The 25,911-nt window shown below is 44.4% G+C and overlaps 2 protein-coding genes and 1 pseudogene across 4 annotated transcripts; 2 read left to right on the top strand and 1 right to left on the bottom strand.

Annotated features, from left to right (window-relative positions):
- Positions 1-3,441: 3,441 nt before the first annotated feature.
- LOC4350717 (calcium/calmodulin-regulated receptor-like kinase 2) lies at positions 3,442-6,488 on the top strand. Of its 3 annotated transcripts, none has more exons than XM_066305729.1 (3): positions 3,442-3,958; positions 4,042-4,077; positions 4,172-6,488. In XM_066305729.1, exon 3 carries the CDS (start codon positions 4,245-4,247, stop codon positions 6,246-6,248), a length of 2,004 nt encoding a protein of 667 aa, XP_066161826.1. In that variant the 5' UTR covers positions 3,442-3,958; positions 4,042-4,077; positions 4,172-4,244; the 3' UTR covers positions 6,249-6,488. The 3 variants fall into 3 exon arrangements, with proteins under 3 accessions (XP_066161826.1, XP_066161827.1, XP_015615118.1); XM_066305730.1 differs by having other exon boundaries at positions 3,442-4,077; positions 4,172-5,921; positions 6,035-6,488; XM_015759632.3 differs by lacking the exon at positions 4,042-4,077 and having other exon boundaries at positions 3,442-3,672.
- Positions 6,489-10,023: 3,535 nt separating this feature from the next.
- Positions 10,024-14,300, bottom strand: LOC9269799 (putative disease resistance RPP13-like protein 1). The gene is given in 5 exon segments (XM_066305740.1): positions 10,024-10,171; positions 10,288-10,458; positions 10,460-10,546; positions 10,548-12,905; positions 12,907-14,300. Coding segments are annotated over 4 exon segments (3,843 nt in total). The 5' UTR covers positions 14,172-14,300; the 3' UTR covers positions 10,024-10,171; positions 10,288-10,325.
- A 654-nt stretch (positions 14,301-14,954) lies between these two features.
- Positions 14,955-16,864, top strand: LOC136354207 (uncharacterized; annotated as a pseudogene).
- Positions 16,865-25,911: the final 9,047 nt, after the last annotated feature.

Here is a 25,911-nt window from a genome sequence, read left to right as displayed (position 1 = left end):
CCCAGACCGCCCGAGCGCGAGAAGACGAGGAAAGCCCTGCCGCTGCCGTCCTTGCGGACGCGCGGCTTTGCCGGCAGCCGCTCAGGCGACAGCGAGGCGGAGAAGGGAGGTGGGGGAGAGGGGCGGCCGGGTCGTCGCCTCCCGAGCCGCCCCTGGGGAGAGCGACGCGAGAGGATACGTGAGAGTAGCGAACATATCCAATCAATCGACGGAGGGAGTATATATTATCCCATTAGCTGACCAACCAAACTCCGAGTAGATTTAGGTGGATGAGACGATTTCTGCATTTCTGGAGTATCAAACTAGCAAATTGTAGGGAAGACTTAGGAAACGCGACATATATATTAGATCGGGGAGCGAGCTCTATATTGATAGGATCTGGTGGGTGGTGGCCATACGTCGTCGGCGCAGCAACTTTCGCCGGTGACATCGATCCCATTATTGCCTAGCTAGCTAGGCCACAGGTATGTAGAAGACCATAGTATCTGTTCGATTCCATCATTCAATCATCGGCTCATCGCTTAATTATTTCTCCTCACTTGCGGTAGTGCTTATGAGACATCAGACATGCTTGCAATTAATGATAGTAATATGCACGCATTTCTTTTTTTCTTTTGAAGAAGGAGCAAAAGCTTTGCCTTCTTACATTATTAGAGCAGAAGTTTTACAAGATCTTTTTTTTTACAAGGCAACAACTCAGGACGTACACTTACACATAGAGATGAAAACGGATCGGAAACGGACGGAAACTAGCTTTATCATATTCGTTTTCATATTTTTTTTTTCAGAATCGGAATCGGAATCGAAAACTCGGATACGGAAATGAAATCGAATATTATCGAATACAGATACGGAGCGAATACGAGACGGAACGAATACGGTAGCGAATATTTACCGGTATATAAAAAACCTCTCAAATTGAGTTTCTTAATCAAGGAAGAGATATTGCTTATTATTTTAGTTCAACATCTCCAACATTTATATCGTCAATTTTGTAGACGGTCCCACAACTGTATGTGAAAATCGATTTTCATGGTTGTTCCTCTAAGAGATCCATATGCAAATATGATTATCATTTTCTATTCCCAAGACCTTTTACTAGATGTATAACTTACTTATCATTGTATAATTGGAGATGTTATTTATTTTACTTCACATCTTCGAAATTTGTAATGTTTGTATTATACTTTAAATGACTTCAAATACAAATGTTATAAACTACAAAGTGGTAGATCACGTTGAGCTCTACAATTTTGATATGAAACACATCTCCTTCAGATATCGTTTGAATTGTAGATCTGAGATTTTGTAAAATTAATATGGTATATTATAATAAATATTTAGACCCTTAAATGACCTCAAATAATAAAATAGTCAATAATAAAGTTGTAGATCTCATCGAGCTCTACAATGTTGATATAAAGTTTGTCTTCATCTGATTCCGTATGAAAAAGTTATGTATATATACGTATTTTTTCTAAAATTTGCTCAATGTCTGCGGATATCCGAAAAAATTCCGGATAGTTTCCGACCATTTTCCGATTCCAACGAATAGTACCCTTACTATATTCGTTTTCGTTTCCGAGAAAAAATATCCGAATTCGTTTCCGAATCCAAGAATTTCCAGATAATTCCGACCGAAACTATCCGAATCCGAAAAATGGTCCGGACAGACGGAAACTATCCGAATCAGTTTCATCCCTACTTACACACACCACACTCACACCACAACACACGCACACACACGCGTGCGCGTCCCTAGCACACGCTAGGATGAGATTGGAGGCATTAGGCCTCAGTGTACGGGAAACATGCAGTCCCACTAAACACGCACGCGTGTGTGTACCCTGTTACCTAGCCGGGACCAATCGAAGTCAGTCCCGGGTAAAGAGGGGAAAAAAACCCCGGGTAAGGGACGAGCGTCGAGTCTGGGACTTGAATGCTGGTCGGCACGAAGCGAGCCACTGGCTCCTGCCACCCACGCTATGCGCGGTCCTCAGGAGTTCTACAAGATCGAAAACAAAATATGTATAGGGCATGGAGATGTCCAATTGTCCATGTCCGCAGAAGCGGGCTCCCTAGGTGATGATATCTCCCAATTAAAGAGGGTATCTCTCGGAGCTTCACTGCCCTTGCCTTTCACCCAAGCTCTTGCATCTTCTTTTATCCTTGCTATAGTGGTGATTGGGGTTGTGGCAGTATGACAGAAGATTCTCGCGTTACGCTCATACCATAGCTCTCAGGCAACAAGGATGATTAACGATTTTAGGGGCTTCTTTGGGGCATGTGGTGTTGAAAATGCTCTTTGCCACCATTCTATCATTGAGTGGCAACTTCCCAGTCTTGTATGCGAAGGTCTCTGCATGCCCATTGCTGGACCACCTCCCATATTCTTGGAGAGCCTCCCATATTAATTGCCGTTGTGCCTGTGAACTGCAATCTGTATGCTGACTGAGCAGTGTATTCCCCAATTGGGGTTAGCTTCCATGTGATTGTGTCACGCTGCAATTCAAGGAGGTGAACCCGCTGAATCATACCCCAGAGGTTTACAAATTCATTGAGGTGCTCGTGCATAGTGATGTGGCTCGGCCTTATATCCCGAATCCAGTTGTCTTTAGTGAGTGCGTCACACAGTGTCCTGTTCTTCCTCTTGGAGGCCACAAATTACCTGAGCAATCTGTTTTATTTGGCACTAGGTAATCAAGAAGCCAAGAGCTCATTGTCTTCCCATCTCCCAACGCTATCATGGTGACAGCTAAAAAATAAAATAAAATCTTGTAGAGCTCTTCGCACGGTACCAACTTTTAATTTCAGAATTTCTGTTGTTCTGCTCTAGTATTTTTACGCCAACTTTTGTTTCTAGCATTTTCAATTTGAGTTTCATTAATTCATTGATCGTATTTGATGTGGACTCAAACTATGCTTTATTCTGTAACCGTAATTAAATTCTGTACACAAATCACAAACCAACAGTGTGATTTTTTTTTGCTCTAATTAATGTGATAAATTTTCATGCACCAAGAGTGTACTCCTTTTCATCTTGTTTCAATAATATAGTTATGGTGTTTGTTGAGTGCTGAGAAAGTGCTGAACTATGCATTTAATTAATTAGGAGAAAACTCCATATTACACCACTCTAAATTGTTAAAAGTACAGATTGAAGGAGTTATCAATATAATGTTTTCAATAATGTTGTTTTCAAATGAAACAAGAAATTGCGATTAATATAAGTGTACAGTAAATTAAGTTATCTTTGCAGAAAGAAATGGGTAAAAACTGAAAAAAAAGACAATATGCCACTCTATTAGTTGGGTTTCGATAAAATATCATCCACTACGATGCAAAGGATAAAATACCACTCAATAGACTCAATAGGTTATCTTGAGTATATTTTGCCACTTTGAGAAGGCTTAAGACTAAAATACCCCTGCTATGGAGAGAGAGGAAGGAAGAGGGGAGCCGGACGACGGCTGTGGTCACCGACGACGAGTGCGCGGCGAGGGGAGGACCGCTCCGGCGAGCGGCGACGAGGGGAGGACACGCGCATGCGCGCGCTCGACGCCAGCAAGCGGCAAGCGGCGGGCGTGTCTGTCCATCTTCCCCATCGTCCATCGTCGTCCCGGTCGCCCGCCCGCCTCGCCCCCGCGACCACCGCTGGCGACCACAGCCGCCGTAAGGCTCCCCTCTCCCTTCCCCTCTCTCTCCACCGCCCCTCCCCCACCTCCCCGCGCACTCACCGCCTGCAACTACGGCCACCGTCCAGCTCCCCTCTCCTTTCCTCTCTCTCTCTCCACCGTCCCTCCCCCTCTCCCCGCGTACTCGCCACCAGCGACCACTACCGCCGTCCGGCTGCCTTCTCTCTTCCTCTCTCTCCACCGCCCGCCCCATGCGTACTCACCGCCGGCGACCATGGCCAACGTCCGGCTTCCCTCTCCCTTTCTCTTTCTCCACAACATGGGTATTTTGGTCTTAAACCTTCTCAATGTGGCAATATATCCTCAAGATAACCTATTGAGTGATATTTTATCCTTTGCATCGTAGTGGATGGCATTTTATCGAAATCCAACTAATGGAGTGGTATATTGTCCTTTTTCTCGTAAAAACAAGCTATATAGTGCCTCGCAGAGGATATTTATTACTCTTTAATAAATTTTCACTGGGTCTTTTGCAGAGTCAGTTCATCAACATCTTCAAATAGTAGTTTTTTTTTAAGATAACAGTGAGATTTTTATTGTTGGCAAACAATGGAACTTCTACAAGAGAAGAACATACATGTCAGCCAAAGGGATGACAAGGCAAAGTGGATAATTGATAACTATAGTAATATTAGGAGTTTCACAGAACATGACATTGAGAAAATCACTAGCAACTATAGCACTCTAATTGGAAAGGGTGGATTTGGAGAAGTATTTAGAGGGGTTCTTGATGATGAAGATGACGTAGTTGCCGTGAAGAGATATATCCGTGGAGATTTAAGAGAAGAGTTCATGGAAGAGATAAGAATCCATGCTCAAATGAGCCATAAGAATATAGTGAAACTTATAGGCTGCTGTATAGGAAAAAATAGACTGATGATGGTAACTGAGTTTATCTCAAATGGGAATCTTGAAGATGCACTTCACAACAGTGATATTTTCATCCCTTTGAGTACACGCTTGGGCATTGCAATGGGATGTGCAAAAGCATTGAGCTACATGCATTCGATGCATTTATCAAGTAGCAGCCTTATATGTCATGGCGATATTAAGCCTGCAAACATTCTTCTTGATGCCAATCTTACAGCAAAAGTTTCAGATTTTGGAATCTCAAAGTCTCTCTCAGGAGGCATCACCCGATGGACTTCTAATGTTAAAGGAAGTATAGCTTACATGGATCCTATATATTATAGAGAAGGCCGTGTTACCTCGAAGAGTGATGTCTATAGCTTTGGAGCTGTTCTGTTAGAACTTATAGCTCGAAAAAGCATGAAAGAAGGGGGCATAAGTTGCGAAGCTTTCCGTCAAGCTTGTGCAAAGGGAAAAGGACTGAGGGAACTGTTGGATATAGAAATAGCAGAAGAATGCAATATGAATATTCTTGAAGAAATTGCAAAATTGGCAACTAAGTGCATGATAGTCGACAATATTAAAAAACGTCCTCAAATGAATGATGTGGCTGAACACCTTCGGACTTGGATTTTTCAAGTCCGGAATGGTGGACATGAAAAACCAGCTTGGGAATCCACTTTGGATAAAGTACATGATGCATTGAAGAAAGGTATGCAAAGCGCCGGCATTTTCAGCTCTAGTATAATTTCAAATCCTCAGAAGCACAATTTTGGTATTTTCAGGAGTAATGATGTTAGAATTTTCACAAAGAAAGATATCAGTGTGATCACAAATAACTCCTCTCATCTTCTTGGTAAAAGTACATTTTGTAATGTCTATAAAGGAATACTAGATGACAATACGTTGGTGGCAGTGAAAACTTATTCTGTGTTTTCTTATGATGAGGATCTAAGAAACAGTATTAGCACTAGCATAACCATCATGTCTAAAATCGCCCACAGGTACATCATCAAACTTTTGGGTCATTGTTCCGATGCTGATCATCTTCCTATTCTCATATATGAGTATGCTGCTAAAGGGAGCCTCAATGACATTCTGTACTCTAAAGAAGATTTCCCACTAGAGTTACGTCTGAAGATTGCAGTAAAAACTGCAGAAGCATTAGAATTCCTTCACTCCTCAGCATTTTGTGTCATCCGACATGGTAATATCAAGCCAAGCAATATACTTCTTGACAGTAACTTAATGCCAAAGGTTGCAGGTTTTACTTCATCAAGGAGGATTGCTGAAAACAACAATGATCAGGTCGCGTCTATGGAATTCACGCATATACACTACATGGACCCGATTCATATTCAGTCTGGGCATTTCACGGTAAAAAACGATGTGTACAGCTTCGGTGTCGTTCTCTTTGAACTCATCAGCAGGAAGAAACCTGTATATCATTGTCATGACAACAATCGTCGACTCATCCCTGAATTCATCAGAGCTTACGAGACAGCCAAGAGTGGGAAGGCAATGTTTGATGAAGGGATCATGGCTGAAGAAGATATCGCTGTCCTTGAAGAGATTGGGAGGCTGGCAATGGAGTGCGTCAGCTTGGAAATCGACGGAAGGCCGACGATGAAGGAAGTGGCTGAACGCCTTAAGATGATCAGGAGAATGAAGGAGAGCTCAGCCATGGGAGCAGCGAGATGCTAACTGAAGCAGAAGCTATAGAAGGCTGTTGGCATCGCTGAAACCGAAGATGAAGCCAACTGATGGGCCACAACTGATTGTTCCCTTTCAGTCTTTCACCTGAGAGATCGTTTACAGAGTATCATCAGAAACATAGTGTGTACTGTTTGGTTGTTAACTGTGTTATATAACATACTGTATTCTCTATTGGCAGTTTGTCACCATATATATAAGACTATATGGACTATTTTTGGTTGTTGGTTTTGTAAGCCGTTGTCGTATTGTTTTGTCTGTTGTCATCAGAAGTTCAGAGCATCAGTTACCAGTGTATTTATAATTCGGTTGCAATCTTGCAGAGACATTATCTCCATAGATAGATTGTGAGGCGCTCAGAAATTCACAACAGCAAGAAGCAAAATCAACAAACCATGTACACACATTCATTCTAGCCACCCATGGGCGAGTCTGGTAGCCACGCGCTCCGGCGAGGCGGCAGCCGCCGGTTGCGATCCTTCCGAGGTCCATCATTTTTCCTTATGGGACAAATTTATATACTCCCTTGTGCACAAGTAATACTCCCTCCGTCCCATAATATAGTAACTTAGAACTGAATGTGACACTTTATAGTACAATGAATCTGGACAGGAAGCATATCCGAATTCGTTGTACTATTAAGTATCTCGTCCGGTACTGATTGCTATATTATGGGACGGAGGGAGTAGAAAACTAGCTCAATGACTTTATTTCCCGTAAGCTGTAATGTACTACCTCCTACCTCCATTTCAGATTATAAGACTTTCTAGCATTGCCCGCATTCATATAGATGTTAATGAGACACACATATATGTATAGATTCATTAACATATATATGAATGTGGACAATGCTAGAAAGTCTTATAATATGAAACGGAGGTAGTATTTTTTTTTAGAAAAATAAAGAGAAAAAGGTTAATCATATGCTTCCTACGGGTTGATAATACTTGTCGTTTTGGACAAAAGCAGGGTCTCCAAAAAAACTACTTTAGCTATTATTTTTTATTATAATATGTATAAAAGTGTTAACAAATATATGATTTTATTAAAGTATTTTTTAAGACTAATCTATACATGTAGTCACCATATTTGAAAGACAAATATTTTAAAAATGATTCATAATCAAATATTCTAAAGGTTAACCTCACCCTTATCTAAAACGGTAAATATTATCCGTTCCGATTTCCAACGGACAAGGCTCGCTGGCACGTGTACGCCAATTAGGATTCCTAGAAAACTAATAAGGGTCAAACTATCCAAGCACCACAGAGTGCAACAAAAAATTTTTCGAATGTGTTCATGAGAATAAGGCTGTGTTTAGATCAGCCCAAAGTTTGGATTTTGGTTGAAATTGGAGATGATGTGACTGAAAAGTTGTGTGTGTATGACAGGTTGATGTGATGGAAAAAGTTGAAAGTTTGGATCCAAACTTTGGATCTAAACACAGCCTAAGGATAGAGCATAGGGATAAGGATGGAGCATAGGGATGAGTGTACGTGTATTAAGGTCCAAACAATTCGAGTCATAGAGTGCACTATAAAGTTTTTTTTGGAGGTGCTTACTGCGAGCAAGTCTAATAGTACAGCCCACTACTAGCTCCAATTCATCTATAACTAATTTAATAGTCAATTCATATAATAGTTGTTTACTATACTATTAATATATGGTCCCACCTGTCATAAACACAGTATGTCTTGGAGTCCGTGCTACAGCTGGCTACAGATCTGTAGCCCGCTGCTTTTCTCTCTCATCGTTTATCTCATTAAAATATGTTTACAGCTGGCTAATAGCCTGCTATTGTGCCTGCTCTTATAGGCATAGGGCATAGAGGTAAATGTACACGTATCGTAAGCACCTACGTTTATACTATGTTTAACGTTTATACTATGTTTAATAAAATGAGTAAATTTCATAAAACCCCACCTATTGTGGTTCAAGTTGCACATAACCCGAAAATTTTGACAAGTGCCATATAATCTCAGGTATTATGGTTTTGAAGTTCCACAAATAAACCATGCCGTTAATCAAATTGTACTTTTTTTGGGGGAATATGCAGCGCGTATTTTTGTATTAAGATTTAGGAGAGATTTACAGCGCTTCTTACACAGCCGAGATTTACAGGGCTTCTTACACAAATTGATGTCCTCCTATATCAAAATTCTAAACAAAAACTTAACCTACATGGATGTAATGTTTATATGATGGATAAAGAATTCATAAATTTGAGATATGATTGTAGAACTTGAAAGTGTGATAGATCAAAATCAAAATGATCAATAGTATAGTTTTTTGAAATTTTTAGAGGAAAGGCTTGTGCCCAGCTTTCATTAAAAAGCCATGATAGTTCTTACAGACAGAAAAACAGCTAAAAAAGAAACAGAAAGGCTGGGATTCCAGCTAGCAAAATAGCATTACCGCTGCTGGCACAGCTCTTAAACAAGCCAGGAACACAAAAGGCACTGCTGACATATCAAACAAGTTTTAGAGGGGTATGCTGCTAACATTTGAGCCTGCCATCCTTCGGATATTGGCAAGCAGTAAATCACTTGAAGCGTCCAGGGTACTCCTCTCCTTTGTTGGCGCCAGTTTTCTCCACTGTAAAAGGCATGACACAGCCTTATAAGGTAAATGAGAGGCATCAGAGACTAATTTGTTGCTAAACATCCAATCGTTTCTCATAAGCCAAATAGCCCAGGAGTCTGCAGCAAAGAAGGATAGCAAAATAGGGTTTGATTCACAGCTCTGCATTTTCAGTCTATCTAACAGCTCTCCCCTTGACCTAGGAATTCCATTCCACCCAAAAGCATCTCTATAACAACACCACATAAATTTTGAAATAGCACAATTGAACATCAAATGATCAACATCTTCTACATACCCCCACAAAATTTACATGAACGACTGTCAGCCCATTTCATTTTTTCCAACTGACTAACCACTTGGATCTTCCCTCTCAGCATTAGCCAAAAAAAGATTTTAATTTTCAAGGGGATTGGGAATCTCCATAGATCCTGCATTATGCAATCTTTAACTCCCCCAAAACTTATTGCTTGATATAGGGACTTGGCTTTGTACACACCTGTCTTGGTTAGCTTCCAAATCATATAATCTCTCTCTATATTTAACTGTATATCACCAAGCAAGTTTTGCAGCTCCTCCCACTCTAACATCTCTCCTTCTCCCAGAGATCTTCTCAATTCTATGGTTTTGTGAAACTTTGTAACCATAATATCTAGGGTTATGTGGCATGTGTCAAAAACCTCCGTGGTTTTGTACAACTTAAGTCATAATACCTAGGGGTTATGTCAAATTTACTCTTAAAGAACAGAAGGATGAAAAATGATAAAGAGAGAACTAATAAGGGTTAAACTGTCCAAGCGCCATAGAATGCAACAGAAACAATGTGACTGATCAAATTGTGCCATGCAGCTCAAGGAGACATTTGATGTGAGGTGAAAACTATGTATCATGCTCAAAAAGCATCTGAGACTTACACAAATCATTGATATCTATACAAGCTTAACGAAAACTACATAGACAAACACTGGTAGCATACTGTATATTTGTGGGAAGTATAAATTCCAAGTACTTCAATATATGCGAGACAGAGTTGAGTCTTCAAGAATCAAGAGAAACAGAGATTTGCCTCATAATTCATGGTCTTTTCCTAGACCGAAGAACCAAACAAGACTCCATTTAAGCCTTCATTTAGGGAAACCGGATGAGAGGAGGTGATGGGCCGGTCGAAGGCGGGTGTGCAACTTATGCGGCAATTGGTGAAAGCAGGGAACCAAGCAGAGCAGACAGCACAGGCCACAGGAGAGAGCTGAACTGCCATATCAGCTTGAGGCACCTTGTAACAGGCAGCGAAGTGCGGAGACGAGGCTACTTGAGGGGGACAATTCTTGGTGTGCCTGTTCAAAAAAAAAGGAAGCAAATATTGAAGTAAATGCCGTGTTTGAAAGCTCGTAAGTGAATGGAATAAATCTTGTAGAAAATACTTCGGAGAATGCAATTATGGAACATTCACCTTTCTGTTTCTTTCTAGTCGTGATTCTGAAGCACAATTCATCGGTAATCCTTCCAGCGGATATGCGCAATCTTTGGCCAGCTTTCTCCGTCAGGTGCTCTGCAGTTCTCCTTCAAGAGTTCACAGCCCCAGATGGATAAATGCTGGAGGGAGGACGGCAGGTCTGGAAGATGAAATGTTTGGGCAAAAATGTATATCGAGTTTATTTAGACTTGAGAGGCACTTCATATTTCCTTCTAGGGACCTCATTTCAGTCACGAAACCTCAGGCACCTGACCATTGCAAAATGTGCTGCAGATTCTTCAAATGCAATGGATGGCTCCTTGCAATTTTCAAGAGAGAGAAATGGTGGAACTTTGAAGCCTTCAGCGGAGAGCATGTGGTTGAGCATCACAAAACTGCTAACATAGAGTGAATATTGGACACGAAACTGTGAGATGCACTCTCCAGTAAGCTTTGGAACATCTATCAAATGCACGTGATGAAGTTGCAGAGAAGACAAGTCTTCCAGCACACATAAATCTGGTGAATGATATAGTGAGAATGATTTGAGGGAGGTTAGACGACCAACAGACATGGATGAAGAGCTTCTGCAGCTACACAGTCCAAGTTGTTCGAGGTTTGGCAAGTCAGTACAGAAGAGGTCAGCTGTGATCACACAGCTATATATACTAAGTTTCTGAAGGGAAGATGGCATAGATTCTGCTCCATGTGCCAGCTCTAAAGAAGGGCAGGAGATAAACCTGGCTTCGAAAAGAGATGTAGCTGCTCGCAAGCCTCCTAATGATCTGAGACACCAGCAATATTTAATGAATAGGAATTCAAGCTTTCTCGAATGTTGAACGACCCCATCTGACGGAAGTGTGGTCAAAGTCATGATGTTTATTAGCGACAATCTTTTCAGTGAAATGAGGCTACCAAGGCAGTTAGATAAAGCTCCATCCGTAATACTGCATGAAGAGAGATGAAGTCGGCAAAGTCCTGATGGTGGAACTAATGGCAGACCGACGTTCCTTTTGTAAAGGAGTCTAATCCTGTGCTCATGGCAACATACCCATGCCTGGATGATGTTTTCTTTTTCATCTCCTCTTTCTAGAGCGCTTTCAATGGTTTGAAGATTTTCCATTATGTCAGCATCCATCCATGTTGACAAGTGCTTCAATGATGAATGTTCATCAGATAGTGCATTCATTATATCTGATCCTAAATCCACATCCCAGATCAAAGCAAGGTGTGATGCCAAGTGGTCTGCCCTCATCATGTTGTTCTCCCTCTGAACATGCTGTTCAACCTCATCGTTGGAAATAAACATAAGCAGCGGGCATTCTTCGATCGACAGGCATGTAAGGCCTCCTGGAAGACATGTTAACGTCTTCAGGTTTGGAACATTTCTAAGTGTAAGTTTATCACAGTGCCTTAGGAGTTTCGTATTGGGTGGTAGGCTTTCCAATGAACTGCAATTAACAAGCTCAAGAGACTCCAAATTCTCAAAATAGGAACCCTTAAGGAGCCAGCTTGGATATGTGGCAGGTCTGTAACCATTGATTGTAAGGCCCTCAATTTTGGGCGGTGGCATCAAACCTTCTAGAATGTCCAAATAAAAACTATCTTCTGCATCCATGTTATTGCAACTCCAGACAAGCTTCAATGTTTTAACATGACTTTTTTCATGTAGCTTTGACTCCAAGGCTTCATCCTTTCCAGTGACATTCTCGAGATTTGTGATACTCAAACTGCCGCCAAGCTCGTTCATGTCCCTCAGTTGCCATAACTCATAACCCTTCTGCTTTTGCACGCAAAAATCATCAATATGTTGTAGAGAAGTTAACTTGCCTATGTTCGGAATTTGAGGTACTGCTTCTTCACGCATACTATACATTAAATCATTGTACCCTTCAAGATGCCGCAACTTACTTAAATTGCAGAGTTTCTCAGGCAAACTCTCAAATTTGTTGTTTAACTGAAGTAACTGTAGGTGGTAAAGAGTACACAATGATCTCGGCAATTCAGAAATCAATGTTTTGATAATGTTCAAATACCGAAGGTGCTTCAGCTGACCAATAGATTCAGGCAACTTGCTTGTGTTGTAAAATGACAAATGGAGTGCACGCAACTTCTTCAGATTCTGCAATACCTGATTGAAGAGATCGTTTCCATCATCCACTAGTGGTTCAGTGCAGATAACAGTGCGTAAATGATGTAACTTGCAGATACTTTGCTTATGCAGTTTCACACTCTCAATACAAACAGATAAATGACGAATCGTGCATGGTATTACTTTCTCACTATCATCTTCTAATCTAAAGCAGTCTTCTTTTGAAAGTGACTCTGCAAACTCATGGAGAAGATCATGCATGCTGTACTGTTTACTGACATGCATTTCAGATATGGGTTGAAAGAAAGATACAGACACCATCTCATTGAAGTAATCCCGGCCAGTGTCTTCCATACTCTTATTCAGGTTGCCTGAATCAACTAATCCCTCTGCCACCCAAAGGTGGACCAACTCATCAATTTTATACTTGAAACCTTTTGGAAATAAGCTGCAATACAGAAAGCACCTCTGCAGATATGGATGTAACTTTTGGTAGCTCCATGACAGAGCTTCCATTGGCTCTCAGGTTGTCAATCTTTATAGCTAGAGCATCCTTCCATGCAGTGCTATCAATTTTCCCTTTCAACTGGGAACCCACAACTTTTGCAGCCAGAGGAGATTTTCCAAGCCTTTTACAAATCCTCTCTGCAATCTCTTCTAGCTTCCCGTGCAATTGCAGATCTCGGATGACAGCTCCAGAGAAAGCATAGTGTTTGAAGAGTGCCAAGAAATCATTATCTTTCATGTTTTCCAAATCAATGACCTCTTCACAGAAAAGAGCAGCTGGAAGTGTCTTTGACCGAGAAGTTACCAAAACTTTGCTTCCCCCTTTCTGAGAAGCTAGCAGAGGATTGAGCAGTAAGTCCCATTCACTCTGGTTGTTAGATTTATCAAACCAAACATCATCCAACACAAGGAGGAATTTCTCTTTTTCATGCAGGATTTCCCTTAGTTTGCACTGAAGAGTGTCAAGATTATCAACACGTGGGCACTCACCCTTCTCTGCAGACTTGATAATCTCCCGTGTATGCCGATGGACATCAAGTTTGCGTGAGATGCAGACCCACATCCTTACATCAAAATGTTCTTTCACCCTATCATCGTTATAAACATACTGTGCCAAGGTGGATTTTCCCATGCCCCCTTGTCCAACAATGGCCAAAACCATGTAGCTAGCCTCAAAGGCACTCTTCTTAATAAGAAAATCTACTATACGGTTGCGGTCCATGTCCCGACCAAAAACTTTTGGTGGTGGAAGTGATGTAGCTGGAGCGACACCGGCAGTTTTTGGTAGGCTGGAGACCTCTGCACTATTGCCACCTGGTAAACCAAGCAGTTCACAGAACTCCCCGGCTTTCGCCAGGATGCCCTTCAGTTCGTTCAGCTGGCGAAGTAGCTTTCTGTTCTCTGGGTGCAGATTGGACACCCTGCTAAATGCAGCATGCAGAGGCTTCTTCAAAGTGTTATTGATGGAGGAGACATGCGCCACAGAGGAATCACTCCCACGCTTCGCTTTGCACTTGAGGACATTGTACTCGTGCTCGTCGAGCAGATCCTCAGCGTTGTACAAGGCTTCCTTGAGTTCCCCGAGCCATTTGTCCAGCTTGGATCTGTGGTTAAGCTTATCAGCTGCTTCAATCATCAGCTCAAACTGCGGCATGATGGTGGTCTCTAGTTCATGGAGCTCACGCTTCATGTCCACGCCAAGGCACATTGAAGGGTCAGTGAGGAGCTTCATGAAGGTTGGCGATGCTGCCAAATGTAAGCCAGCCAGCACCACCTCTGCCATGGAACAGCACTAGTTCTTTTCTGTGTGTTATTTTCTTTCTTCTTTCAATACTATATTCTCTTTTACATCAGGCAAAAGTGGAGCTCATTGAAGCAGTGTCAGACGCAATGAAGATCCTGGGTATTCCTGGGGATACCTAAAAATTTGTGTAATAAAATTAATATATATAGGTATATCACATTTGTATATATTTACATAGATCTAATACTTCATTCCCAATCTTTTTTCTCAATAAATCCATTTTTTTTACTCCTAGCTCACACCACTTCCAACAATCTCAAATGCCCTAACTCTATCCCACTACAACACTAGGGACATGACACTTGTAATGGTTGAGTGAATACGCCATCTTAAAATCCTGCGTCCATGTCACGACGTCGTCATCACCATGCGATCCAGAAGTTCAAGACATCCAAACCAGGCGATCCACTCGGGCAAGGAGGCCCACAAGTAAATTCCCTCAGAGTGAGTGGACCCGGTGATGTTTGCCGGGCCACGGGTCAGTGAGAGAGATCTATTAGCTCATTGCTATATAAGATCGGCAGGGTCGAGAGTTTAGGGACATGAAAGAAATTGTACAAACTATTCCCCAATATTTCAAACTCTCCTCTGCTTCCTTCATCTTCTTCTTCCTCTAGCTCTGCTCTTCTTCTTCCTCCCGAAACTTCTATCCTCAAATTTCTTCGTTACTTGAGTGAATCGAATCGGAGAGAAGTGAGTTCGTGACAATTTGGTATCAGAGCTCTCATCCTGGAGAAACCACGGTACACCTCAAGGTTGCAGATGCAGGTGGAGGCCATGGAGAAGCAGAACAACGACTTCGGAAAAATTTTGGCCGAGATTCAGGAGTCGCTGGTGTCGTTGAACAACAAGCAAGCGGAGACTCAAGCTGTGGTGGCGAAGCTGGATGCGGGAGTCAACGGATGGCATCCGCAGGTGGAATCGGCGATCCACGATTTGCGCGCGGAAGTAGGAGATCTTCGTCAGCAGCTGGACCTCGTCGGCAAAATGAATCAAGCTTCCTCTTCGGCGCTTTCCCCTCGAGTTCCGTTGACGGACGAGGAAAGGAAAGCGTCGTTGCTGCCCACTCCGCCACCAACATCTCAACCAGCGGCGGCGGAGGATCGGAAGGTGCCGTTGCTGCCTACCCCGCCACCAACAACTCAACCCATGATGGCGGAGGGCGGAAGCAAATGGGCCAATGGCCACCACTCTGCAACACAACTCCGGGGAAGGGTTTCTGGTGTTCATCTGACTCAGAACCTTGCCCCGGGCAAGGGTATGTTCGATTCTAATCCCACGCATAAGGGGAATTTCAATTTTGCGCAGAAATTTGAGGGTGCTAGTTGGGGATCTGAGGAATTTGATTTTGAACAAGGGGAACGTCAGTATAGTCATCGAGTTCCTAAATTGGATTTTCCAAAATTTGATGGTTCTGATCCCCAGGATTGGCGAATGAAGTGTGAGCATTATTTCGACGTGAATAATACTTTTCTAGGGTTGTGGGTGAGAGTTTCTATCATCTACTTCATGGGTAGGGCAGCCTCTTGGTTGAAATCGTCTCGAGCTCATTTGCGTTTTCCAGTTTGGGAAGATTTTTGTGCTGCTGTTTCTGAAAAGTTCGATAGGGATCGACATGAGGCCTTAATTAGACAAATGGATAGCATTAGGCAAACCAGCACTGTTTGGGAGTTTTATGAGCGTTTTGATGAATTGATGAATCAACTGATGTTTATGATCCGGTGGTTAGCACCAAGTACTTAACCCATAAGTTTACAGAGGGTTTAAAAAGGGAAATTAGAAATGCTGTTTTGCTTCAGCGTCCACAAAATCTCGAATCTGCGTTGGCTGTTGCTTGTTTACAGGAAGAAGTTCTGGAGACTGCTGATGGCAATTCAGGAAATTCAGGGAAGGAGCAGAAGAAAATTGAAGGGGGAATGCTGCATCGACCCAATTCAGTTTTCAAGGGTGCTTATCCATTACCTGCTCCACCTGTGCGTTCTGGAGGTTCTGGGGTGAAGTTTGAGGATAAGAGGGAGACTGAAATCAAAAGAGGAACTAATTCTGTTGATAAGATTGGTGCACTTAAGGCTCAGCGTCGTGCCCAGGGTCTGTGTTACCTTTGTGCCGAGAAATGGTCACCTACTCACAAGTGTGCCAACACAGTTCAGCTTCATGCTGTGCAGGAGCTGTTTACAGTGTTATTTGAATCTGAAGAAGACACCAGTTCAGTTCTGGACTCAGCTGCATAACAGCAGATAATGGCAATCTCTGTACATGCTATGCGGGGCTCTGAGCACCGTGGATCCATGAGAATGCTGGGACAAATTCAAGGCAAGGAGATTTTGATTCTGGTGGATTCGGGTAGCACGGCTAGTTTTATCAGTAAGAAGTTGGCAGCCGGCTTAGTTGGGGTACAGGGGCTGCCTACCAAGGTGCAAGTGAAGGTGGCTGATGGAGCAGTTTTGCACTGTCAGTCTGTGATTCAGAATTGTGAATGGGTTAGCCAAGGGCATATGTTTTGTACTGATTTTAAGGTGTTGGCTCTCGGAAATTATGATGTGATCTTGGGCATGGACTGGCTGATGCAGCACAGCCCAATGACAGTTGATTGGTCTACAAGGACTTTGACGGTGAACAAAGATGGCCAACAGATCTTATTGCAGGGAATTGTTTCTGACACTGAACAGTGAACTCTTATTTCTGCTTGTCAGCTGAAAGAGTTGGATAAGAAGTTGGCAGTGGCAAATCTTGTTCAATTTTGCTTGGTTACTGATGATGTTCAGACTGAAATTATACCTGAGGCTGTGCAAAAGTTGTTAGCTGACAATGTTTCTATCTTTGATGAACCTGAGGGCTTGCAACCACAGCGCCCATTTGATCACACAATACCATTGATTCCTGGAGCCATGCCGGTTAATGTCAGACCTTATCGATACACTCCCTCACAAAAAGATGAGATCGAAAATCAAGTTCAAGAAATGTTGGCTAAAGGTATAATTCAACCTAGCTCTAGTCCTTTCTCATCTCCGGTGTTATTGGTTAAAAAGAAGGATGGTTCGTGGAGATTTTGTGTGGATTATCGCCATTTGAATGCTATCACAGTAAAGAACAAGTATCCATTACCAATAATAGATGAGCTACTTGATGAGTTAGCAGGGGTTCAATGGTTTACCAAGCTTGACCTACGTGCCGGGTATCATCAAATCATAATGCACATAGAAGATGAGCATAAAACTGCCTTCCAAACTCACCATGGTCACTTTGAGTTTCGAGTGATTCCTTTTGGTTTGACAAGCGCTCCTGCCACATTTCAGAGTGTGATGAATAATATTCTCTCTTCACTACTCAGGAAGTGTGTGCTTGTCTTTGTGGATGACATCCTCATATACAGTCGAACTTTGGAGGAACATTTGGTCCATCTACAGACTGTGTTTCAGATCTTACATAAACATCAGCTTAAAGTCAAAAAGAGCAAATGCTCGTTTGCTCAACAAAAGCTGGCTTACTTGGGACATATTATCAGTCCTAATGGTGTCTCCACAGATTCTGATAAGATTGCTGTTGTTCAGTCCTGGCCGGTTCCATCTTCTGTCAAGGAGTTAAGGAGCTTTTTGGGTTTGGCAGGGTATTACCGCAAGTTTGTGCGCAATTATGGCATTCTGAGTAAACCGTTAACTAATCTGTTAAAGAAGGGGCAACTTTATCTATGGACATCTGCCACAGATCAGGCCTTTCAGGCTATCAAGCATGCATTAGTGACTGCTCCGGTCTTAGCCATGCCCGATTTCAGTATTCCTTTCGTGGTAGAGACTGATGCTTCTGACAAAGGGATGGGTGCTGTACTTATGCAAAATAATCACCCAATCGCATTCTTAAGCAAAGCTTTGGGGCCACGACATTTGGGATTATCCACCTATGAGAAGGAGAGCCTTGCTATTATGATGGCTGTCGATCATTGGCGCCCTTATTTACAGCATGCTGAGTTCTTCATTAAGACAGACCACCGCAGCTTGGCCTTCTTAGATAATCAGCGTCTCACCACACCCTGGCAACACAAAGCACTCACGAAACTGTTGGGATTGCGATATCAAATCATCTACAAGAAAGGTAGTGACAATCGAGTTGCGGATGCGTTGTCTCGTTATCCTCTGGGGCACCAAGTTGAATTGTCAGCTTTATCAGTGGCTCTACCGGCTTGGATACAGGAAGTGGTTGATGGTTATCAGCAGGATACTGATGCTTGTTGTAAAATTCAGACCCTGTGTATCAATTCTGGAGCGGTGCTCGATTTTTCTCTCAAAGATGGGGTCCTGTATTATAAGAATCGCATATGGATTGGCAATAACACTTCTCTACAGCACAAAATTCTGGCCAATTTACACTCCTCGGCAGTGGGTGGCCATTCTGGTATTCAGGTAACCTACCAGCGTGTTCAACATTTGTTTGCTTGGCCTCGACTTCGTGCTTCCATTACTCAATATGTTCAGTCCTGCACAGTTTGTCAACAAGCCAAGCCTGAACATGTTAAATACCCTGGTATGCTCCAACTACTCCCTGTCCCTGCACATGCCTGGCAGATTGTCTCTCTAGATTTCATTGAGGGACTTCCCCGGTCTGCCACTTTCAATTGCATACTTGTGGTGGTTGACAAATTTTCGAAATACAACCATTTTGTTCCCTTGAGTCATCCTTTCACAGCTTTGGATGTGGCTGAAGCTTACATGCAACATATTCACCGACTTCATGGATTACCTCAGTCGCTCATCTCTGATCGTGATCGTATCTTTACAAGCACCTTGTGGACCACTCTCTTTCGTTTGGCTGGCACACAATTGCGGATGAGTTCTTCTTATCACCCGCAAACGGATGGACAAACGGAGCATGCCAATCAATGTCTTGAAACCTATCTTCGTTGCTTTGTTCACGCTTGTCCTTCTCAATGGAGTCGGTGGCTCGCTCTGGCTGAGTATTGGTACAATACATCATTCCATTCGGCTTTGGGTACTACACCATTTGAGGTATTGTATGGGCACAAACCTCGCTATTTTGGTCTGTCGGCTACATCTGCTTGTCAGTCAAAGGATCTGTTGGACTGGTTACATGAACGGGAGCAGATGCAATCTTTAATCCACAGCCATTAGTTACGAGCTCAGACTAGAATGAAATCACAGGAGGACAAGCGTCGCTCTGAGCGTTCTTTTGTTGTTGGTGACTGGGTTTATTTGAAACTCCAACCGTTTGTCCAGCAATCGGTGGTCACCCGCGCAAGCTATCTTTCAGGTTTTATGGTCCGTTTCAGGTGTTGGAGCGTGTGGGCGAAGTGGCGTACAAACTGGCTCTACCTGCTACCAGTTTGATCCATCCAGTTATACATGTCTCTCAACTCAAGAAGGCATTGGCTCCTGGTGAACACGTTCATGCGCCCCTGCCTGTGCTTCGTCCGACAATAGCCGATCCGCCCCAACCTGTTCATGTGCTGGAGCGTCGTTTCATCCGCAAAGGTGCCAAGATGGTGGAACAGGTCCTGGTGCAGTGGGCGGGTGATGATGATGCAGTTCGCACCTGGGAGAATCCTCATGAGCTTCGTCGTCGTTTTCCATCTGCAGAAGCTTGGGGACAAGCTTCAGCTCAAGGGGGGAAGAATGTCATGACGTCGTCATCACCATGCGATCCAGAAGTTCAAGACATCCAAACCAGGCGATCCACTCGGGCGAGGAGGCCCACAAGTAAATTCCCTCAGAGTGAGTGGACCCGGTGATGTTTGCCGGGCCACGGGTCAGTGAGAGAGATCTATTAGCTCATTGCTATATAAGATCGGCAGGGTCGAGAGTTCAGGGACATGAAAGAAATTGTACAAACTATTCCCCAATATTTCAAACTCTCCTCTGCTTCCTTCATCTTCTTCTTCCTCTAGCTCTGCTCTTCTTCTTCCTCCCGAAACTTCTATCCTCAAATTCCTTCGTTACTTGAGTGAATCGAATCGGAGAGAAGTGAGTTCATGACAGTCCACCACTACATTGAAGTATAATTGAATGATTTGAAGGGAGGGGAACATATAAGTGAGATAACTAGCTGGTAAACTTGTGACAATATGAACTAGTAAGAAATGGGGAACTGAGGGCTATTTGTGCAGGCATGCATAAATCAAATGATGCACTGGAATGGAGATAAGAAATATGACTCCACTAGAAGTTCCTTTTCTTTGTGTGCATGAATTACAATATGGATAGTGGACACCAAAGAAATTTCATCAGAACTATGAAAACTTAGTTTCTAGCTATGAAAGTATGAATAAGTGAACTAACGAAAGCAGGAGGTATCAGAAGGGGTTGGAATTGTTTTCTTTATGAGCACGATAACAATAGAATTATCTAAACAACCTTCTTTTTCATGTTTATTGTGAACAATTATGGAAATGATTGTGGGAAACAGAGGAAAAAGGAATTAATGCATGAAGAGACCAAAGGATGGAAAACTTAAAAAGGGACAAGCAAGCATGAAGTAAATAAACACGAAGAGAGGACTGCATGGTTACCAGAGTCAGAGAGGAGCCTTGTGTTGCAGAGCAAACGAAAGGCAGAACTCTACGAACTGCCACACATAAGAAAACTGTGATATGCTTGGAGCCTTGGACATTCTAGTGAGACAGAAGTCCCAGGTGCAGTATGCAGGTCAATGGCGTTTATTTTGGATAGACATAAACAAGCGAAACATTGTCTACTGGTAATCGCAAGTTGATAGGTTTTAATATGCAGGTGAGCTGGACCTGATTAAAAAGAGACTCTGAAAGTATATTCCAGCCAAAATATTGAATTAAACTACTCCATACTAGCACAATTTGAGAGCAACTGCAATAAAATCTAGTGAATCCAATAATGATTTAATAAGTAGCATATTCCATTGAAAAAGTAGAAGTGAAAGTGCGAGTTCAGTTTTGGTGTAAGTTCCTGCTTAATGGTTAACATGTACTGACAAATTTCTGCCCCAATATTAAAATATATTGACCAAAAAATAAATATATTTACAGAACTAGCATAGGATGAAGCATTGCTAAAACAAAAGCATGAAAATATTATTCTACACTATACGACTATCATCATGGTTCAAGGTGACCTTTTGCACCACAAAAAGGGCACTATTTCACGGTGGTTAATACAATGATTTCTTTTTTGGAATTCCCTCAACATGATATAGATATAGAATGATTTACCATTACCATAAAATAATTGTTAAATGTATATAATCCTAATTCACGGGTGGCCAGTCATTGGGGTTGCTTGTTACACCAGACTACATCGAGCAAGTAAGATGAAACTGGAAGTCACCATATGCCGGCCCCTTCTATGACTCTCCGCTCCATTATCGTCCTTTCATATTCTATTAAAACACTGCCTTTCCACATACTACCTCTGTTTCAGGTTATAAGGCTTTCTAGCATTGCTCACATTCATATAGATGTTAATGAATCTAGACACACATATATGACTAGATTCATTAACATATATATAAATGTGAGCAATGCTAGAAAGTCTTATAATATGAAACGGAGGAAGTATTAATTAATTAATTAATTAATTAAAGCCTTTGGTCAGTCAAGAAAGTGTATCAAACTTGCATATAGGAAAAATTAAAAGACCCATACTGGTGGACTAGTGGTCTCCAAATGATGATGTGTTTGCCACTATCTGTAATGCGTTCATATATATCAGCTAAATTCTAGAGTCTCTAATACTGTTAGAGAAGTCAGTAGTACTGATGCATACTTCCACTTGTACGCAATAAATAAAATAATAATAATAAATCCAAAAATCATGATCAAATGCCGGCATATTTCGCCCAACAATCCATACCCACAACTAGTGCTGACTGATTTGCAAAAGGAAAAAAAGAAGTCACAACCAAGAGGAGATGGACCTGTCACCGTCAGATGCCGTCAGCCACCTTGAAGCAGCACAATCCGGTGCCACCACACCTGAAGCCTTGTTCGGTTAATCCCCAAGAAAGAGGGATTGAGGGGGATCGAGGAGATTAATTCCACACCACATTAGATGTGGAATAAATCCTCTCAATCTGGAGAGATTAACCGAACAAGGAGCATGTTCTTCTTGCCCGCCGCTTCAACCAACCAGGGTGGCTTGGTAAAACATTCCAACATACCTCAGATGCAGCATGAAGACTCTCCTCCATGGAGCGCCTTCTCCGTTGTCCCCCATGCTCCCCGGCCGCGTTCCCGAACGGCGGAGATCCCGGCGGCTCGTCGCGTCGCGCACCTGGATCGAGCCCTGGAGGCGATGGCTCGAGCGCCGAGCACCGAGACGGATGAAAATCTGGCGGCGGAGTCGGCGGCCGCCGCAGCTGCGGGTGCGTGCTGTGCTGGGCCACGACGGGCCGGACAACCGGTCCAACTGATGATAGGCCCATTTCTGTTAAGAGGTCTAGGAGTTGGGTTTCCATCTGCTGGATTTTGGGCCGTTTGTTGTGTTATCTGCAGAAGGGCCATGTCTCCCTGAGTCAGGCCTTCATGGCCCAACCGGGGGTTTCCTATAGCTAACATGGACCACGTTCTGATCTCTTGACAGCATGCCGCATGCACACCTGCCATGCATGTGGGGCATCAACTAAAAACAATTACAACTATTTAATTTAAGTATAGGAGTAAGCTTCATCATAAACAATCAACGAGTCCTGCTGGTGCTAACCGAACAAATTAAACCATTACCATGGGAGCAGCTGGTATACCTTATACGGCTATACCTGCTGTACTATCTTTGATATGATAAAGAAAAATTTGGACTACTACCGATACGAAAGCTCGTGACGGATTCTGGCTTTTTGCTATGTAATTAGACCCTCTTTGGATTTTTTTTCTCCTAATATCCAAATAAATGAAGTATAAAATTACAAGTTGGGAAAACATATTTTGCAGATTATTAACTACAAGCTGCAGTTTGCATGTTTCTCATAATTCTGATGGCTTGTGCTATTTTAATTAAATCATCACTAGAAATCAACGGGCGCACCTCCCCGACCGAAGCCGTGTGCCACTGCCACCTACTGCGCGCCGAGCTCACCCCACTCTCCCCGTCTCCCGCGCACGCCACCTGCTCGACGCGGCGTCCGCAAGCCGTCTCGGCCGAGGCGAGACGCGCGAGCTAGTCTACAACTACAAACCGGGGCACTGAGAGTGTGAGACTGAGCTGGTGGCACCAGCAACGGACGTACGGAGTGTAAAATATCGAATTTGAATGATTAAAACATACTCCCTCGGTTTTAAAATTTTTTTTGATACCATTGACTTTTTAGCACATGTTTGACCGTTCGTCTTATTAAAAAAATTTGTAAAATATGTAAAACAATATGTGTACATGAAAGTATGTTTAACAATGAATCAATTGATATAAAAAAATAAATAATTACTTAAATTTGTTTGAATAAGACGAATGGTCAAACACGTACTTAAAAAGTCAACGGTGTCAAACATTTTGAAACGTAGGGAGTATAATTTTTTCATTACAGTGTAATCATCTAATATCTTGTTTTTAAAAATACTACTATAAAAATGCTGACGGAATAGATTTTTTAGATGATTGTTGTCACGTCCTGATAAATTCATCCCGAATTAAAAATCATTCTCTAAAAGGAATAATAGAATTAATTAAAATTCGAAAAGAAATTGGCAAACACTATAATACGTACAACAAAAATTCGAATGTGGCCTGGAGAACTTTTGTTAAATTCTCCTTGGTCTAAAAGGAGCCCTCAAATTTTACTTGAATTTTTAGAGCACCGGAAATATTTATTAAACAACAAAAACAATTATCAAAGTTTATTAAAAAGAAAAACCTAAAAATAATCCCTCTCCCTCCTTTGGGCCAAGTCTGGCCCAAAGCCTCCCTCCTTCCCCGGCCCACTCCCTCCTCCTCCCGCTCTCCCCGGGCCACCCCTCCCCTCCTCTCCGCCGGGGCCGGCCGCCCGCCCCACGCCGCGCCCCTGCCCGAGCCGCCCTCCTCCCGCGTGCGCACGCGCCTGTCACGCGCGCGCCCACGCGCGTTGACCGCGCCTGGCAGGCGGGTCCCGCCTGTCGGACCCGTCTTCCTCCCCCAACCGGCCTCTTCTCTCTCCCGTGCAAACCTAGCGCCGTTCCTCCTCCAAATCCGCCCCATTCAAGCCGGCTGTTTCCAAATTAATTGGGGGGTTTTAATCCCCATTGAATCCTCTTCAATTGCCCCAATTTCCCCCTTGAATCGTGCCCCCAATCGCCGGGAACGCCCGCGCCAACTCCGGCCAACTTCCATGGCCGCCGGCCGCCTTTACCGCCGCCGTTCCGACCTCCCCCGTGGCCGGCTCCCTCTCCTCTCCTATAAAATGGAACCCCCTCGCCCCGTTCTCTCGTTTTAGCCCCCTCCCGCGATCTCCCGTGGTCCCTAGCCACCTCCCCGCCGTCGCCCTTCTCTTTCCCCCGCGCCGGGCGCTTCCAGCCGCCTCTCCCTCCTCGACCGTGCGCCGGCCGGCCGTGCCGTCGCCTTCCCCGGCGTCGCAGCCGCCTCCTCTCCCCCGGCCTGCCCTCCGTTTCGCGCGGTGACCGCCGGAGGCGCGTTCCCGCCGTCGTCCAGTGGCGTTGCCGCCACTGTACCACCTCCAGCCGCCTCTGTCTCCCTGCCTGAGCGCCGGTCGACGTCGCCACCACCTCCCTCGGCTCCGCGACGCCGCCCTCATCCCCGGCATCACCTCCTCCTCGCCCGAAGCTCGCCGGAGTGGCCTCCTCGTCGGCGTCCAGTACCTCCCCGTCTTCGGTCGGCTCCTGTACGTCGCCGGTACGCCGATCGACGTCGCCGTCTCCTCCATCGACGTCGCAGCGTTGTCCTCTCCTCCAGCCGCTCCTCTGTTTCGCCGGAACGCCGTCGCCGCGCCGGCCTCTCCATCCTTTTCGTCGCCGGCGTCCTTTCGGCCGCCCCTTCCTCCTCCCCGGCTCGTCGGCTTGCTGCACCACCACCACCCCCGGCATTACAGCGGCAAGGTCGCCCTCGCCCTCGCCCTCGCCCTCGCCCTTGCCTCCCCTCCACCCGAACGCCGCCGGTGCCCGTCGTCGTCTTCACCGTTCATTCTCGCCGGCTCGTCGTCTCGCGGCGCCGCCTCCGTCGTCGGCATCGCAGCGGCGTGGTCCGCGCCGTCCTCGTCTCCGTGCAGCCGCTGCCGGCTGCCCTCGTCGCCTCCTCGCCGGTCCCGGTCGTCGTCGTCGTCGTCCTCTCGTCGTTCCCGGTCGTTGTGGCGTTCGTCCCTCCGTCAAGCCGTTCTTGTCCGTCGTCCGCGTCCGTCAAGTGTGCCGCTGCAGCCCCGTCGTCGTCTTCGTCCTCGCCTCCGCGTCGCCAATCGTTGTGCCGGCCGCGTCTCGCCTTCGTCCAAGGATCGCCGCCGAAGTCGTTCCCTCGCCGTCCGTCTCCGCCGCGCCCGTTCGTCGTTGTCTTTCCCACGCCTCGTCGCGTGGTGGTAAGGATCTCTCCTCTCGCTGCCTCGTCCTCGTCCTTTCAGTGTCGCCCCGTACCCGTTGTGCGGTTGTCGACCCCGGTACCCGTGTACCGGTGTCGGTAGTCGTTCACGTGTGCGGGTGGTGACCAGGTAGTGTCCGTGTTAGTGTGCCCGCTCGGTAGCCGCGTGGTTTCCACGTGTGCAGGCCGTGTGGTGTCTAGTGGAGTCCGTTTGTCGGCCACTCGCCTCGGTTGACACACGGGGTCCGCTT

This window comes from Oryza sativa, chromosome 11 (genome assembly GCF_034140825.1).
Source record: "Oryza sativa Japonica Group chromosome 11, ASM3414082v1".
In the NCBI taxonomy this organism is placed as follows: domain Eukaryota; kingdom Viridiplantae; phylum Streptophyta; class Magnoliopsida; order Poales; family Poaceae; genus Oryza; species Oryza sativa.
Note: the sequence above shows the minus strand (reverse complement) of the source record. Positions and strands in the feature narration are given on the sequence as shown.

Excerpts from the sequence above, each read along its gene's own strand:
- LOC4350717 (XM_015759632.3), top strand. The coding sequence starts at position 4,245 with ATGGAACTTCTACAAGAGAAGAACATACATGTCAGCCAAAGGGATGAC.